The sequence below is a fragment of the Episyrphus balteatus genome, chromosome 3 (assembly GCF_945859705.1).
Source record: "Episyrphus balteatus chromosome 3, idEpiBalt1.1, whole genome shotgun sequence".
NCBI classification, from domain to species: Eukaryota; Metazoa; Arthropoda; class Insecta; order Diptera; family Syrphidae; genus Episyrphus; species Episyrphus balteatus.
The window spans coordinates 83,335,159-83,349,153 of record NC_079136.1 but is presented as its reverse complement, the minus strand read 5'-3'; the positions used below and the strand labels follow the sequence as shown (position 1 = coordinate 83,349,153).

General features: G+C 30.3%; 1 protein-coding gene across 1 annotated transcript; it reads left to right on the top strand.

Moving 5' to 3' along the window:
• Nucleotides 1-5,885: 5,885 nt before the first annotated feature.
• On the top strand, nt 5,886-8,706 carry LOC129916260 (UDP-glycosyltransferase UGT5-like). The gene is made up of 2 exons (XM_055996108.1): nt 5,886-6,164; nt 7,250-8,706. The coding sequence occupies exons 1-2, from the start codon at nt 5,915-5,917 to the stop codon at nt 8,566-8,568; spliced, it is 1,569 nt and encodes a 522-aa protein (XP_055852083.1). The 5' UTR covers nt 5,886-5,914; the 3' UTR covers nt 8,569-8,706.
• Nucleotides 8,707-13,995: the final 5,289 nt, after the last annotated feature.

Below are 13,995 nucleotides of genomic sequence, written 5' to 3'. Positions count from 1 at the left end.
ACACACAAGTTGTTGTTGTTCATTCAAAACCTTCAATCAAAATTGATTACACAAGCAGCTGCCCTGCCAGTATTACAAAGCTATACACAAACCATTTCTAATAATGAATTAAAAATTTGACTAGTGTCAACCTCTTTCCGCTCATCTCCCTCCTTGTATACGAACAACGAATTGTTGTCATACGATAAGAGTTGGAGAAAAAAGAGAAAGAAACCGAATGAACAATAGCAGACTTGTGTGAGTTAATAAAAATGCTAGTCAGTTCAAGTAAACTTGATAATTGGAAAACCTGTTCGGGGTTATGAATTCTCAAGTGGCAGCGGTGGTGCGATGCGTAGTGCGTCGGCCTCCCAACCGCTAGGTCGTGAGTTCAAGCCTCGCTCGGGCAATTTTCAAAATTAATTGAACATAAGCGACTTAGCACCACTGAAAGGAGTCTGATGATCGGGTTGGTCCCCGTGAAATAGCTATAACTCCAGCCTATGAACTTGGTGGTAACACACACAAGTTGTTGTTGTTCATTCAAAACCTTCAATCAAAATTGATTACACAAGCAGCTGCCCTGCCAGTATTACAAAGCTATACACAAACCATTTCTAATAATGAATTAAAAATTTGACTAGTGTCAACCTCTTTCCGCTCATCTCCCTCCTTGTATACGAACAACGAATTGTTGTCATACGATAAGAGTTGGAGAAAAAAGAGAAAGAAACCGAATGAACAATAGCAGACTTGTGTGAGTTAATAAAAATGCTAGTCAGTTCAAGTAAACTTGATAATTGGAAAACCTGTTCGGGGTTATGAATTCTCAAGTGGCAGCGGTGGTGCGATGCGTAGTGCGTCGGCCTCCCAACCGCTAGGTCGTGAGTTCAAGCCTCGCTCGGGCAATTTTCAAAATTAATTGAACATAAGCGACTTAGCACCACTGAAAGGAGTCTGATGATCGGGTTGGTCCCCGTGAAATAGCTATAACTCCAGCCTATGAACTTGGTGGTAACACACACAAGTTGTTGTTGTTCATTCAAAACCTTCAATCAAAATTGATTACACAAGCAGCTGCCCTGCCAGTATTACAAAGCTATACACAAACCATTTCTAATAATGAATTAAAAATTTGACTAGTGTCAACCTCTTTCCGCTCATCTCCCTCCTTGTATACGAACAACGAATTGTTGTCATACGATAAGAGTTGGAGAAAAAAGAGAAAGAAACCGAATGAACAATAGCAGACTTGTGTGAGTTAATAAAAATGCTAGTCAGTTCAAGTAAACTTGATAATTGGAAAACCTGTTCGGGGTTATGAATTCTCAAGTGGCAGCGGTGGTGCGATGCGTAGTGCGTCGGCCTCCCAACCGCTAGGTCGTGAGTTCAAGCCTCGCTCGGGCAATTTTCAAAATTAATTGAACATAAGCGACTTAGCACCACTGAAAGGAGTCTGATGATCGGGTTGGTCCCCGTGAAATAGCTATAACTCCAGCCTATGAACTTGGTGGTAACACACACAAGTTGTTGTTGTTCATTCAAAACCTTCAAAAGGTTATGTTATCAGCATGCGTATTAAAGTTAAATCAAATTTGTATGTGCACTAGATCAAAAGATATGTGTTAGAAAAGAACATTTTTTTACCGTTATCTCCGAATGTTGAATATGAAATTAATTGAAATTTTGTACAATTATAATTTATTTAATTACCTATCTACAGTACAAATTTCATTCATCTATTTATTAAAACAAAAAAGTTATAACAAGTTGAAGTCGTGTCGCGTTTTCGTTTCATCTTGTTTCAAACCACTACGATACTAAAGAAGTTTTCACTTCAAAAATAGCCTATTTTTCAATCAAAAAGTTACCGAAAAAATTTTAGATTTTTGAAAAATTTGAAATGCAGTCATTTAGATTAAAACCTTTTATTTAAAATTATGTAGAAAAACTATACTTTTGTTTTAGAAAATATTGAGAAAAAACCCAAAAAATCGTATTTTTGCATTTTTCTCTATATTTTTGAGGTTATACAGGGTGTCCCAAAAGTAATGGATCAAACGAAATATGCTGATAGGCCAACTTTAGGGCTCTCAGAATTTAGTAACTTGTTCATCCCAAATCCTTACGGTTTTCAATTTAATGCAGTTTTTGTGAATTATCGAAAAATCTCGACTTTGCAACAGTATTTTGCTTCCTCCGGTCATAATTGATTTTTGTTTTTTAAAATTCTTTCACTAAAACATTGGCTAATAAGAATAAATAATTATTTAATCAAAATATTTTTTATTTCATACGCCATTTTGCTGCAAATTAATTAACAGTTCCATGTTTTATAAAAACTCAATTACTTAATTTTTTTTCAGAGCAACACACTGCAAAAAATTTGTATGGTGTGACACAGGTTAATTACTTTAAAAACTTGCCGTGTTATTGCACTTTTCAAAAATGTATAAAAGTTTCCAAACTTGAAGTTAGAACAAAAGATATTACAATTTTAATGCAACAAAACAGGCCTTTTCAGAGAAAAATATAGTAGAGTAACTAAAGCAAATTATTAGGGAACCCGGCCGAACAGCTCTGATTTTGACGATTTTTTTTTTCAAACGTAGGTAATTAAAAATACTTTAAAGTCTATAGATTAAAAATTGCCGATGTTGCCGTATTGTTTTTTAAAATTAAAATTAATTTTTTTTTGAACAAAACCATTTTTTTTGCTTAAATTTCATAAAACAAATGATAGCAAAGCATTCTCTAGGTAATTTAAGGAAAATAAGTATAAAGGAGTAAGGGACAATCTTCCATCGTTTAAGCGATAAATGCAATTTTCTCACAGTCTGACTTCAAACACAAAAAAAATATTTTGAAAACAACGGCAACACCTACAATATTTTAAAATACATTTTTAAAAAGCCAGAAGCTCATTCTTATCTCTTAAATTTAAATCCACTAAATTTAATCAAGACTTTTTGAAAAAATGGTCCTCAAACTCAGAATTAAAAAAAAAAATGTTAAAAAAAAAAATTTAAAATGACTTTTTTCCAAACTTTTTCTAATAAAATATGAATTTATTTTAAAAAAAATTTTGGCCATAAATATTATCAGTTGAATTCCGAAGAGGAAAAGGTAATATATATTACAGTTTAAAAAAAAATTAAAAATTACTTCAATTTCAATGGGTTTTTTTGATAAAAACTAAATTTTTGAATTGAAATAATTGATTTTCTCAAAGACTTTGGTAAATAAGAACTTTAAATTTTTGCTATTTAGCTTTCAACAGTAAGGGTTATTAAATTAATAAAAAATAATTTTATATTTAAAAGTTGAACTTTAAAAAAAAAATAAGTTAAATTTTTTTCCAAAACTTCTATTCAAAAAAGTTCTTCGAAAATAAAAACTTTTTAATTTTTTTCATAAACCGTAATACATATTGACATTTCCTTTTATAATTTCAAATCATAATAAATGTGGCCAAAAAAAATTGAAAAAAAAAATGCTTTTTATATTACGAAAAAGTTTTAAAAACCACATGTTAAGATTTTTTCAATAATTTTTTTTTCAAGAATCTGAGTTGAGTTACCATTCTTTCAAAAGTCCTTAATTCAATTAACTTAATTTTAATTTTACAAATATGACTAAGCTTCTGGCTTTTTAAAAATGTACATTTAAATATTGTAGGTGTTGCCGTTGTGTTCAAATATGTTTTTTTTGGGTTTGAAGTCAATTAATAAGAAAATTGCATCTATCGCTTGAACGATGAAAGATTGTCCCTCACTCCCATATATTTTTTTTCCTTGAATTTCCTAGACAATCTTTTGGCATCAATTAATTTATGAAATTTAAGAAAAATTTTTGAAAAAAAAAATTTTTTGTTCACAAAAATCTTCAATAAAATTTAAAAAATCAAAACGGCAACACCGGCAATTTTTAATCTATAGACTTTAAAGTATTTTTAATTACCGACGTTTGAAAAAAAAGATAATCAAAATCTAAGCTGTTCGGCCGGGTTCCCTAATATTGCCAATTTTTGAGCTTTAGTTACTCCACTAATAACAAAGAAAAATAAACACAGTTCCTCGACTGTTGTTTGTTTATTTCTTTTTGAATAAAAGCCTCGATTTTTGTTTGTTATTTTGCTCTGAAAACCCCTGTTTTTTTGCATTAAAATTGTAATATCTTTCGTTCTAATTTGAACTTTGGAAATTTTTATACATTTTTGAAAAGTGCAATAACACGGCAAGTTTTTAAAATAATAAACCAGTATCACACCATACAATTTTTTTTCGGGATGTTCCTCTCAAATAAAAGTAAGAAATTGAGTTTTTATAAATCATGGAACTGTTAATTAATTTGCAGCAAAATGGCGTATGAAAAAAAAAAATATTTTGATTAAATAATTATTTCTTATTATTAGGCAATGTTTTAGTGAAAGAATTGTAAAAAACAAAAATCAATTATGACCGGAGGAAGCAAAATACTGTTGCAAGGTCGAGATTTTTCGATAATTCACAAAAACTGCATTAAATTGAAAACCGTAAGGATTTGGGATGAACAAGTTACCAAATTCTGAGAGCCCTAAAGTTGGCCTATCTGCATATTTCGTTTGATCCATTACTTTTGGGACACCCTGTATACAAAAAAAAAGTTTGAGTAAAAGTGGTAGACAATTTAATTATCTACAACTTTTGCATTTAATTTTTTTCGATAGGAGGTCTACTTTTGACAGAAATCGTAAAAAATCACGATTTTTGACACCCACCCCACTTTTTCGCCCACCGATCCCCTTTCCCATAATATGTTTGTGGGCAGTTTATGTTTCCACTTTCATATACCATTTATATCCTAAATTTTCCCACCACCCTTAAGCTGCTAATAATTTTTTCAACTTTTGCCCTCTGAAAACCGGATTTGGCACTGGTCTATCAGTAGGTATAAACATTTAATTCCCCCTCTATAGTAAAAAAAAAAAAAGATATACCTACATTATGCTACATGGGTAAGATCAAAATCTATTCACTAATTCAATTAAAATCAACTTTTACTCGGATGTCAAATCTGATTTCATTACTTTTATTATACTAATTTATTATTTTACGAGTAGTCGCACTTTAATTGAGGGAAAGGTAACGTTTCATGTTTTATGAAAACAGCAAATTGATCCTAAAAATAGGGCTCTGAAAAATTTGAAAATCACAATTTTGCTTCTATTTTTTTTTCAATTTTCTAAGAAATAACAAAAAAAATGTTTTTATCCCCTTTTGAAAAGTTATTCCTACATAATTTATAAACTTAAGTTTTTGAAGAATCTCAACTCTTGTATTAACATAGAGTGGCAACCCTAGCAATACTTGAATAATATATTTCACAATTTGTTGTTGTATCTAGACTTAATAGCTGATTTTAGTCCTTGACTTTAGTCGCAGATTTGAATCAAGAGATTTTGGTCGTAGATTTTAGTGGTAAATTTTTATTATCAGTTTACGATTTTTGTGTTTTTAATTTACTTTATATTTTTTAACTATATAGTAGATTTTTATCAGTATTGCTTTTAATTAATAAAAGCAACAATTTTATCACTTGATAAATATCTAAATTTTTGATTACTTTTAGGAAAAAGAATAAATTAATAATCTTATCCAAAAATATGTTTCTAAGATCATGATAAAATAAATTTCAGATTTTTTTTCTTCTTTACTTCATTTTGGGTTTTATCGGGCATATTGATTGGTATAGTCCATGAAATCCAGGGAAATCTCACCCTAATAATGGAGAGATAAGCACATTTTGTAACTGATTTGATTTTTCGTTTATAACTTTTAGTTAGTATTTCGCTTTGCATTGTGTAGAACAAATCGTTCTTCTTTTTTAATAAATTTAAAAAAAAAAACTTACTACATTTTGTTTTATTTGAATTTTTCGTAGTAAATCTATTAAAATGAAAAGTATAAAATTATTTTGGGGTACCGTTTTGCTATTTATAGCAATAATTGGTGGAGCAAACACTTATAAAATTCTTGGAATATTTCCTTCAATGTTGAAATCTCATTTTTTCATCGGAAGCTCTTTAATGAAAGGACTAGCTGAGAAAGGACATCAAGTTACAGTTATTTCTCCATTTCCACAAAAGAAACCACTGAACAATTATCACGATGTTGTAACGTCCAAAGTTTTGGACATTTTTAAAGGTAAAATTATATCAATTTAATTTAAATCAGTATATTTGTGAAACTAGTTTTAACATAAAATCCGTAGTTTGTTTGCCCAACGCCAAGGCTAGCCCAACTTTTATTTTCGCTATCCTAACCTAAGTTTAAAAATTATAGAAGCTTTATTCACCTCAAAAAAAAAATTATAACTAATTTAAAACAAGTAAAAAATCTACTGATGTGGGCATTGCGCCTCAAATGTTATTAATTTTACTTAGAATTCTTACTTGATTTGAAAGTAGTCCATATAACACATATAACATTCATGTTAAGAAGCTGATTGATTAGTTTTATTTCAATTTAAAAACCACAAAATAAAGATATTTTTTCAAGTGTAAAAATCACTGATATTTTTGGTTTGCGCCACCTAGAAAAGCTACATGCTTAGTATAATCTATCCAAACTTTTTTCAAAAGTAAAAACAAATATAAAATCTTGTGTGAGGTGATTTCTTTTTCTGTACATATGAATAATAGGTACTTTTTTATTACTTTCCCAATTAACCATGGTAATTCTAACAAATTAGATTACCAACCTCTTAAAAATCAAAATTTGTTTTTGTTTTTTTTTCAGTGTAAAAATTGTCCTGTTTCTCACATTACATGGCAATTTCAACAAATTACATCCTTTTTTCGTTAGTTCACCCTAAGTTTAAAAATTTTTAAAAGGTTTGTAATTTGAAAAGAGTTTTTTTTGTCATAATTTTTGAACTAAGGGTGGACTATGGAAAACAAGTAATTTAATTTGTGGGAATCACCATGGTTAAATGAGAAAGTACTGTAAAAGTACTATAAGATATCACCTCATATTTGAATCATCAGTTGCAAGAACAGAATAAGTCCACTTTGGAAAAATGTTGGGAAAACGACAAAATCTGAATCGGGCGGCAGGCGCCCAATTCCTCAAGAGTGAGTTTTTTTGTGAGTTTTTCTCTTGTTTATTAAGGCAATATTTTTTAGTGTACACAGAGGAATTTACTCTTGCGGAGTTGGGCCCCTGGTTTCCTTTTTACAAATGAAAAAAAGTAATGAACACCTACTCAATTTAATATTTATTTTTTTCAGATCGATCGAACAATACAGTTAATATGCGAGATAATACTTTCATTGACTCTATTAAAGAAGTGTATGGCCTTGGAATGGTTATAACAAATAGCACTTTATCTGAACCATCCGTACAAAAATTGCTAGCATCCGATGAAAAATTTGACGCTGTCATATGCGAGGTTTTTGTAAACGATGCTCTCTTTGGCATTGCTGAACACTTCAATGCACCTTTAATTGGCTTGAGTACATTCGGTGCTTATCTATGGAATACCGAACTGGTTGGATCGCCATCTCCTCCGTCATATATACCAAGTGAACTTCTTCCATTTGGCCAACACATGTCTCTGTCAGAACGTATTCAGAACCTCATTTACAAATCAATCGAATACTATTTTTATAATTTCGATTTTCTGCCAATTCAAGAAAATCTTTTCAATAGATATTTTCCAAATTCTAAATTGGGTTTGGATAAAATACGAAAAAATACAGCATTGATTTTGTTGAATTCACATGTGTCGTTGGGTCAATCAAGGCCATATGTGCCGAATATGATAGAAGTTGGAGGAATTCATATCAATCAAAGCCAAAAGACAGAACTTCCTGATGGAATAAAAAAGTTCTTGGACGATGCAAAAGATGGAGCTATTTACTTTTCGATGGGATCAGGAATGAAAAGCTCTTCGATGTCGATTGAAATACGAGAAGCTATCCTTGGAACATTCAAATCACTTAAGCAACGCGTATTATGGAAGTTTGAAGACACAAATTTGCCTGGAAAAAGTGAAAATGTAATGATCAAAGATTGGTTCCCTCAACAGGAAGTTCTGGCTCATCCAAATGTTAAGATTTTCATTACCCACGGGGGTTTGCTGAGCACATTCGAAACGATCTATGTTGGAAAACCAATTATTGGAATACCCATGTTTGCTGATCAGTTCATGAATACGGCACGTTCGGCTGCTGAAGGATATGGCATTGCTTTGGATTATACAAAGCTCAATAAAAAAGTCTTTACAGAGGCAATTAATGAAATGTTAAACAATCCAAAGTACACAAAGAAGGCGAAAGAAGTTTCGCAATTGTATCGTGATAAGCCATTGCAACCAATGGAATTGGCTACATATTGGGTGGAATTTATTGCCAAGCATAAGGGTGCCCCACATCTTCACAATGCCGGACAAGATCTGAGTTTTATTCAGTATCATAACGTAGATGCTCTTTCGATATTAATTGGTGGTATTTTATTGATTGTATTGTTAGTAATTTTCGTTTTATATAAGTTGATCAAGACTTTGATCGGAAGGAAAGATAGCAAAGTAAAGGAGAAGGCGAATTAATTTTATTTAATATATACCTATAAAAAATTTTTAATTTAACCAAAAATTGTTGTTTTTTTGTTAATTCCTCAAATTATAGCGAAAGAAAAATTCAAAAATGTTTACTACCACACGGAGAAAAAATACCACATAAAAACAAGCGGATTCTGTTCTAAATTAAGCGGATTTCTGAATGACTTCCATCTTAAATTTAGCGGAAAAATCTTCTCAATTTCTGAAATATGGAAATTTAAAAGAAATCAACTTAATTTAATAGGAAAATGATTTTATTTTAGATCTCACTATTGGAAAAAAAAGTATGACAAACTACAACTGAAGCTGAAGTCTGACTTTTATTTTTAATTTTTAGTCGGCGGAAGATGAAATGAAGTGAAATTTAACAGAATTTAAGCGGATTCCAAATATTTTAAGCGGAAATCATATTGTATTAAGAAGATGGGATTTAAAGTGCGCACCATCTTATTTTAAGGTTTATCAAAATAAATTAGAGAGTTGTCAAATTTCTTTTAAGAGAATTCATGAAATAGCGATATAAGAGGTTTTAAAGTGCATTTTACTAATTTTATTAAATATGAACCGTTTTGTCTAAATTCAAGATCAAAGACTTTTTTGACATGCATTTAGCCAAGTGTTTTAAAAATAATATCTATTTAAATCTTGATCTGTCTGTCATTTTAGAGCCGTCATTTTGAATTTAAAAAAATGTTCGTATTCTCCACACTAGTATCTTGACACTAAAAGCACCAAAGGCAGCACTGTGTGCCGGGACTCTGGGGCAATATTTTTTTCTCTTAACAAAATTGATACATCATAAGAAAGGTCTTTTTAAGCTCTATTTATAGCTGAAAACAAAAAGCTTCTTGGAGGTCTGGTTGCTGAGTTATTTGCATCCAAATATGTATTTTTATTGCACATTACTGAGCAACCAGATCACAAAGGAATTTTTAGTTTTCATTTATTAATAAACCTTCAAAGATCTTTCTTTTGGTATCTGATTGGGCATTTTGATTTTGATGCATTGTAAATTGAACAAACAAAATCATTTTCAAACTGAAATTGTTTATACGCAGTGCTATACTTTGTGGTGGATTTACAATGCTGTTAAGAAATGAAGTATTTGTTGCCAACTTTTAGGCTTTGATATTTTAATTGAAATATAATTTGAACTGTTGTTTCCATTGTGATTAAAATGATTAATGCAAATTTTTATTATTTTATTTTTTACGTGAGAAGATACTAATTTTTGAAAGAAATTGGATTATTTGGAACTAGTGTAGAAACACAGTGAAAGCCAAGGGGTATAAAGTAAAAGGGTGTTTTTTCGAGAGAAATTGAAAGCTTTAACGTATTTAATTTACGTTTTATTTTGGACTTGGTTTCTTAGCATAACAATCTACCTATTCAGAATGATTTCTTCCTGGTTATATCACTTATCAATCAATTTTTTCACACATTTTACCAATTATTCACTTAATGTGGGCCTTTCAAAAAAAGCACACAAAAAAAACAATAGAGTAAACAGATAAGATAAGTTAAGCATGACCCAAAACAAATATATCTTGTTACGGTAAAATTTACTAAAACAATGACTAGCCTTGGTGTCCCTTTCTCCCCGACTGTTTTACAGGTAATTCCTTCAATTTACTGAGAAAGATAAGGGCAACTATGGTTCCCGAAATGAGGTCGAACCAAAATTATTTACCCAACAAAAATTGGATGACAGGTGGTCTCGTATTAACTATAAAAATTGGACCAGTGTGTTCTAGTACAATGGAAAACTAGAGTCGTATCCGAACAAAAGCACGGGCAACATCTGATTCCCGCGGTTGCTGAAGACACTCAATTTTGAGTATGGCCGAAGGCCCAACATAACAATATATTTTTGTTAAAGATGAAAAAAAAAAAATATGCAGTAGTAGAAAAATTATAAAGTACGAAGAATTTAATCTCGGCATTTAAGTTTTTTTTTTTACTCACCAAATACACAGGGCAAGTTTAGAAAAAAAAAATCAGAACTGTCATATAACGGAAATAGAAAAGTTAATTTTTTTTCTAAAACGGCTCGAACGATTTTGACTAAAATTTGTGCGTGTAGTGATACACATAAGAGCCTTCTTTTGGAATAAAAATATTTTTTGTACCAATATTAACGGTACCTTTTTTTTATTTTATTTTCGAATTTCTCGTAAACGATCTTTCCTATTTATGAAAGACTTTTACAAATTAAGTAAATATTTTGAAACGTTGCGCCAAAAATAAAAGATACAAATAAAATAAATATTGACTTTAAGGCTACCATAAAAAAAAATTATTTTAAATATAAGAAAAGTCACCTAATTTGTAAAAGAAGTTATATACAAATTTAAAAAAAATGTTTTTGGATATTTAAAAAATATTTAATTTTTTTGTTGATGAATTTTATCGAAATTTAAAAAAATTTTCATACATCCTACATTATGTAGGTAGATACATAACAAATTATTTTTCGATTTTTTTTTCCTAAAAATACATATTTATACAAGAAATCAAATGGCATATACTTGGTTTTGTTTGAAAGATCACTTAAAACGGTGTTTAATAAATTATAAAAACAGTTTTTTTTTTTAATTATGTAGGTACTTTTGAAATTCCTTAACAAATCAAATTTTAAATTTTTTTCAATAAAAAGCTTAAACATTAGAGCTACTTTTACCATAAGAGCAAGTACGTGCGACCCTAGTCGTGGATTTTATTTAATTGTGGTTTTCAAAAATTAAAAATTCAAAAATTCAAATTTAGTGAGTGATAAAATTTGTTTTTGAAAAGACAATCAGGGATAAAAGCTGACAGACTGGTGAAATCCAGAGAAAAAAAGATAAGTAGTATATTTATATTTTATTTTTGTGTTGGATTTCGTTGTATTTTTGTTGAATTTTGAAAACCTTTTCTTTTAAAATCCACTGGCTTTTGTTAGTTTGATAAATTGTGGGACACACGCGACCCTGTTAGCTTGAATGCTAATCGAAAATCTTTGTTCTCATTGGTTGAAAAGATTTTAGCTTCAAACCCTACTTTATTGCTAAATTCTCTAAGAGCTGTTTGCTGAAACCAAACTTAAAGATTTAAAATCTACATAAAACCTTATGTGACAGCTTACGCAGAGGAAAAAAGTAGAGAATAAGATTTTATGTTCAACTTGAATATTTTTAAGTTTCGTTTCAGGAAATGGGTCTGAATTCTCTCCAGTAGACAAATAATTTAAATCTTTCATTTAGTTTTCCACCGTCGCGTCGTAGTTAAGACTCCGATGGTTTGTAATTTCCTTTCCAAAAAAAAATTGCTGGCGCCCTTCTTAGTTTTAAATTTCAGCTTGCGATGAAAGCAAGTTGGAAATCAAAAATTTTATAACTATCATTTTATTTTATTTTATAACGCTCTTTAATAACATCGTCAAATCGAATAATAATATTCGCTGAACCCACCATAAACTTTTCCTGCGTGAGTTACACTTTTTTTATTGCTCCCTTTTATTCGCTGAACAAGTCCAGCTCATTCGAAGTCAGCCCGTTGTCGTCATTGTCATCATAATTGTTCCTAGCGTTGATAAAATCTACTTAGTTTTTGTTTTGGAAATTATATGAGTCGGGAAAAAAGTGTAACAATCTAATTGATACAAAATCAAAATTCTAGGAACCATAAACTAGAAGCTTTTAAGATTTTCAATTTTTCTCAATGAATGAATGAGATCCATGACAAATGACATAGCTAAACAATAAAATAAAGATTAGTTTGTCTGACTGATTAGTATTTGGCTTGATTTCTTAAATGTTTGTATTTAAATAAAACGAATTGTTTAATGTTATTGTCAGTTATAGTTTATTTTACTCGCAGTGCGTCTCAGAGTAGTTAATTTCATACCAGCAGAGTAGGTATCAACTTATATTTTTATCTAGAGTTCATAATGAAGTGGTTTTGGGCAAGTGTTTTATTAATTGTTGCAGATTTAAATGCTGCTAATGCATACAAAATCCTCGGAATCGCTCCGACAATGGCGAGATCTCACTTTTTTGTTGGAAGTGCCCTCTTCGAAGGAATTAGCGCAGAAAGGTCATGATGTGACAGTGATATCTCCATTTCCATTGAAGAAACCAATGAAGAACTATCTTGATATAACAACACCAAATATATTGAAGATTTCAAAAGTTTAGTTTCATTACGGTTTTGTGAAAACACTATAGTTTGAAGTGATCGCAGTGAGCAGCATACAAAAAAGCAGCTAATAATAGCTGCTATTTAATCACTTTTTAAAAAGCAACTAACGTCGCAAATTATTCCTCGAATTTCTTCCTGAAATATAACCAAATGTCACTTGTGGTTTTCCCACCATACTTTTAATAAAATGCGTTTGCAAAAAAAAATGAACAACAATCAAATAGAATGCGTGTGAATTATTCCGATTCGGCAACATTATAGAAAAAACCATCAATCTCACTCTACAACAATGCTCACTCTTTCTTTTACTTTTCTTCTAATACCACATCTCTGTTTTTTTTAATCATTAATCATTAGATATATGAAGAACAGAAAAGAGCAGATTATTTTCAAAGAACAGAGAACATTTTGTGAAAAAAGCCGCGAAAAGAGCAGTGAAATCATTAAAAGCAATGAACATTTCTAATGTTCACCCTTTTCATTTGATCACTTCATGTTCGTCATAGTAAAGGAAAAAATAAAAAGCAAAGCAGAGTTGTAAAAACATCAATTGAAAAAAATTGCAGTTATCGCAATAGCAGGCTCAGCCCAAGTAGTTGCATAGTTATCTCTTGGTTCTGAAACCTATAGCAACTTACTAACTTTGCTCTGAATTCTGAAGATATTTCTAAGCGTTTACTAATTTTTTTCTTCCTTTGCAGATTCCGCTAAAAATACCATGAACATGCGGCATATGAACATTATTGAAACCGTGTTTTCTATGTTTGACCTAGGACTAAACATCACAAACAGTACTTTACAAGAACTCTCAGTACAAAAGCTTATGGCATCGGGAGAGAAATTTGACGTTGTAATTTGTGAAGTATTCCTCTCTGAAGCTCTTTTTTCATTTATTAATAAACCTTTACCGATCTTTCTTTTGATGTTTCACATTATGTATTTTGTGGCATTGTGAATTGAACAGATAAAATCAAATTTTCAAAACGAAATTGTTTATAATGCAGTGGTATACCTTTTGGCCTGTGGTGGTTTTGCATTGCTGTTAAGAAATAATGTATTGCCAACTTTTAGGCTTTGATATTTTATTTCAAATTTAAATTTAAGAATTTAATAACAGTATTTTCGTTAAAAGAATAGTATACCTACGGTTAGACAAAATAATTTATTTGAGTTCACAGGCTCGACTTATAAAATAGAAAATCTAGTAAAGCTTCGTTATACTGTCAAATAGTCTGT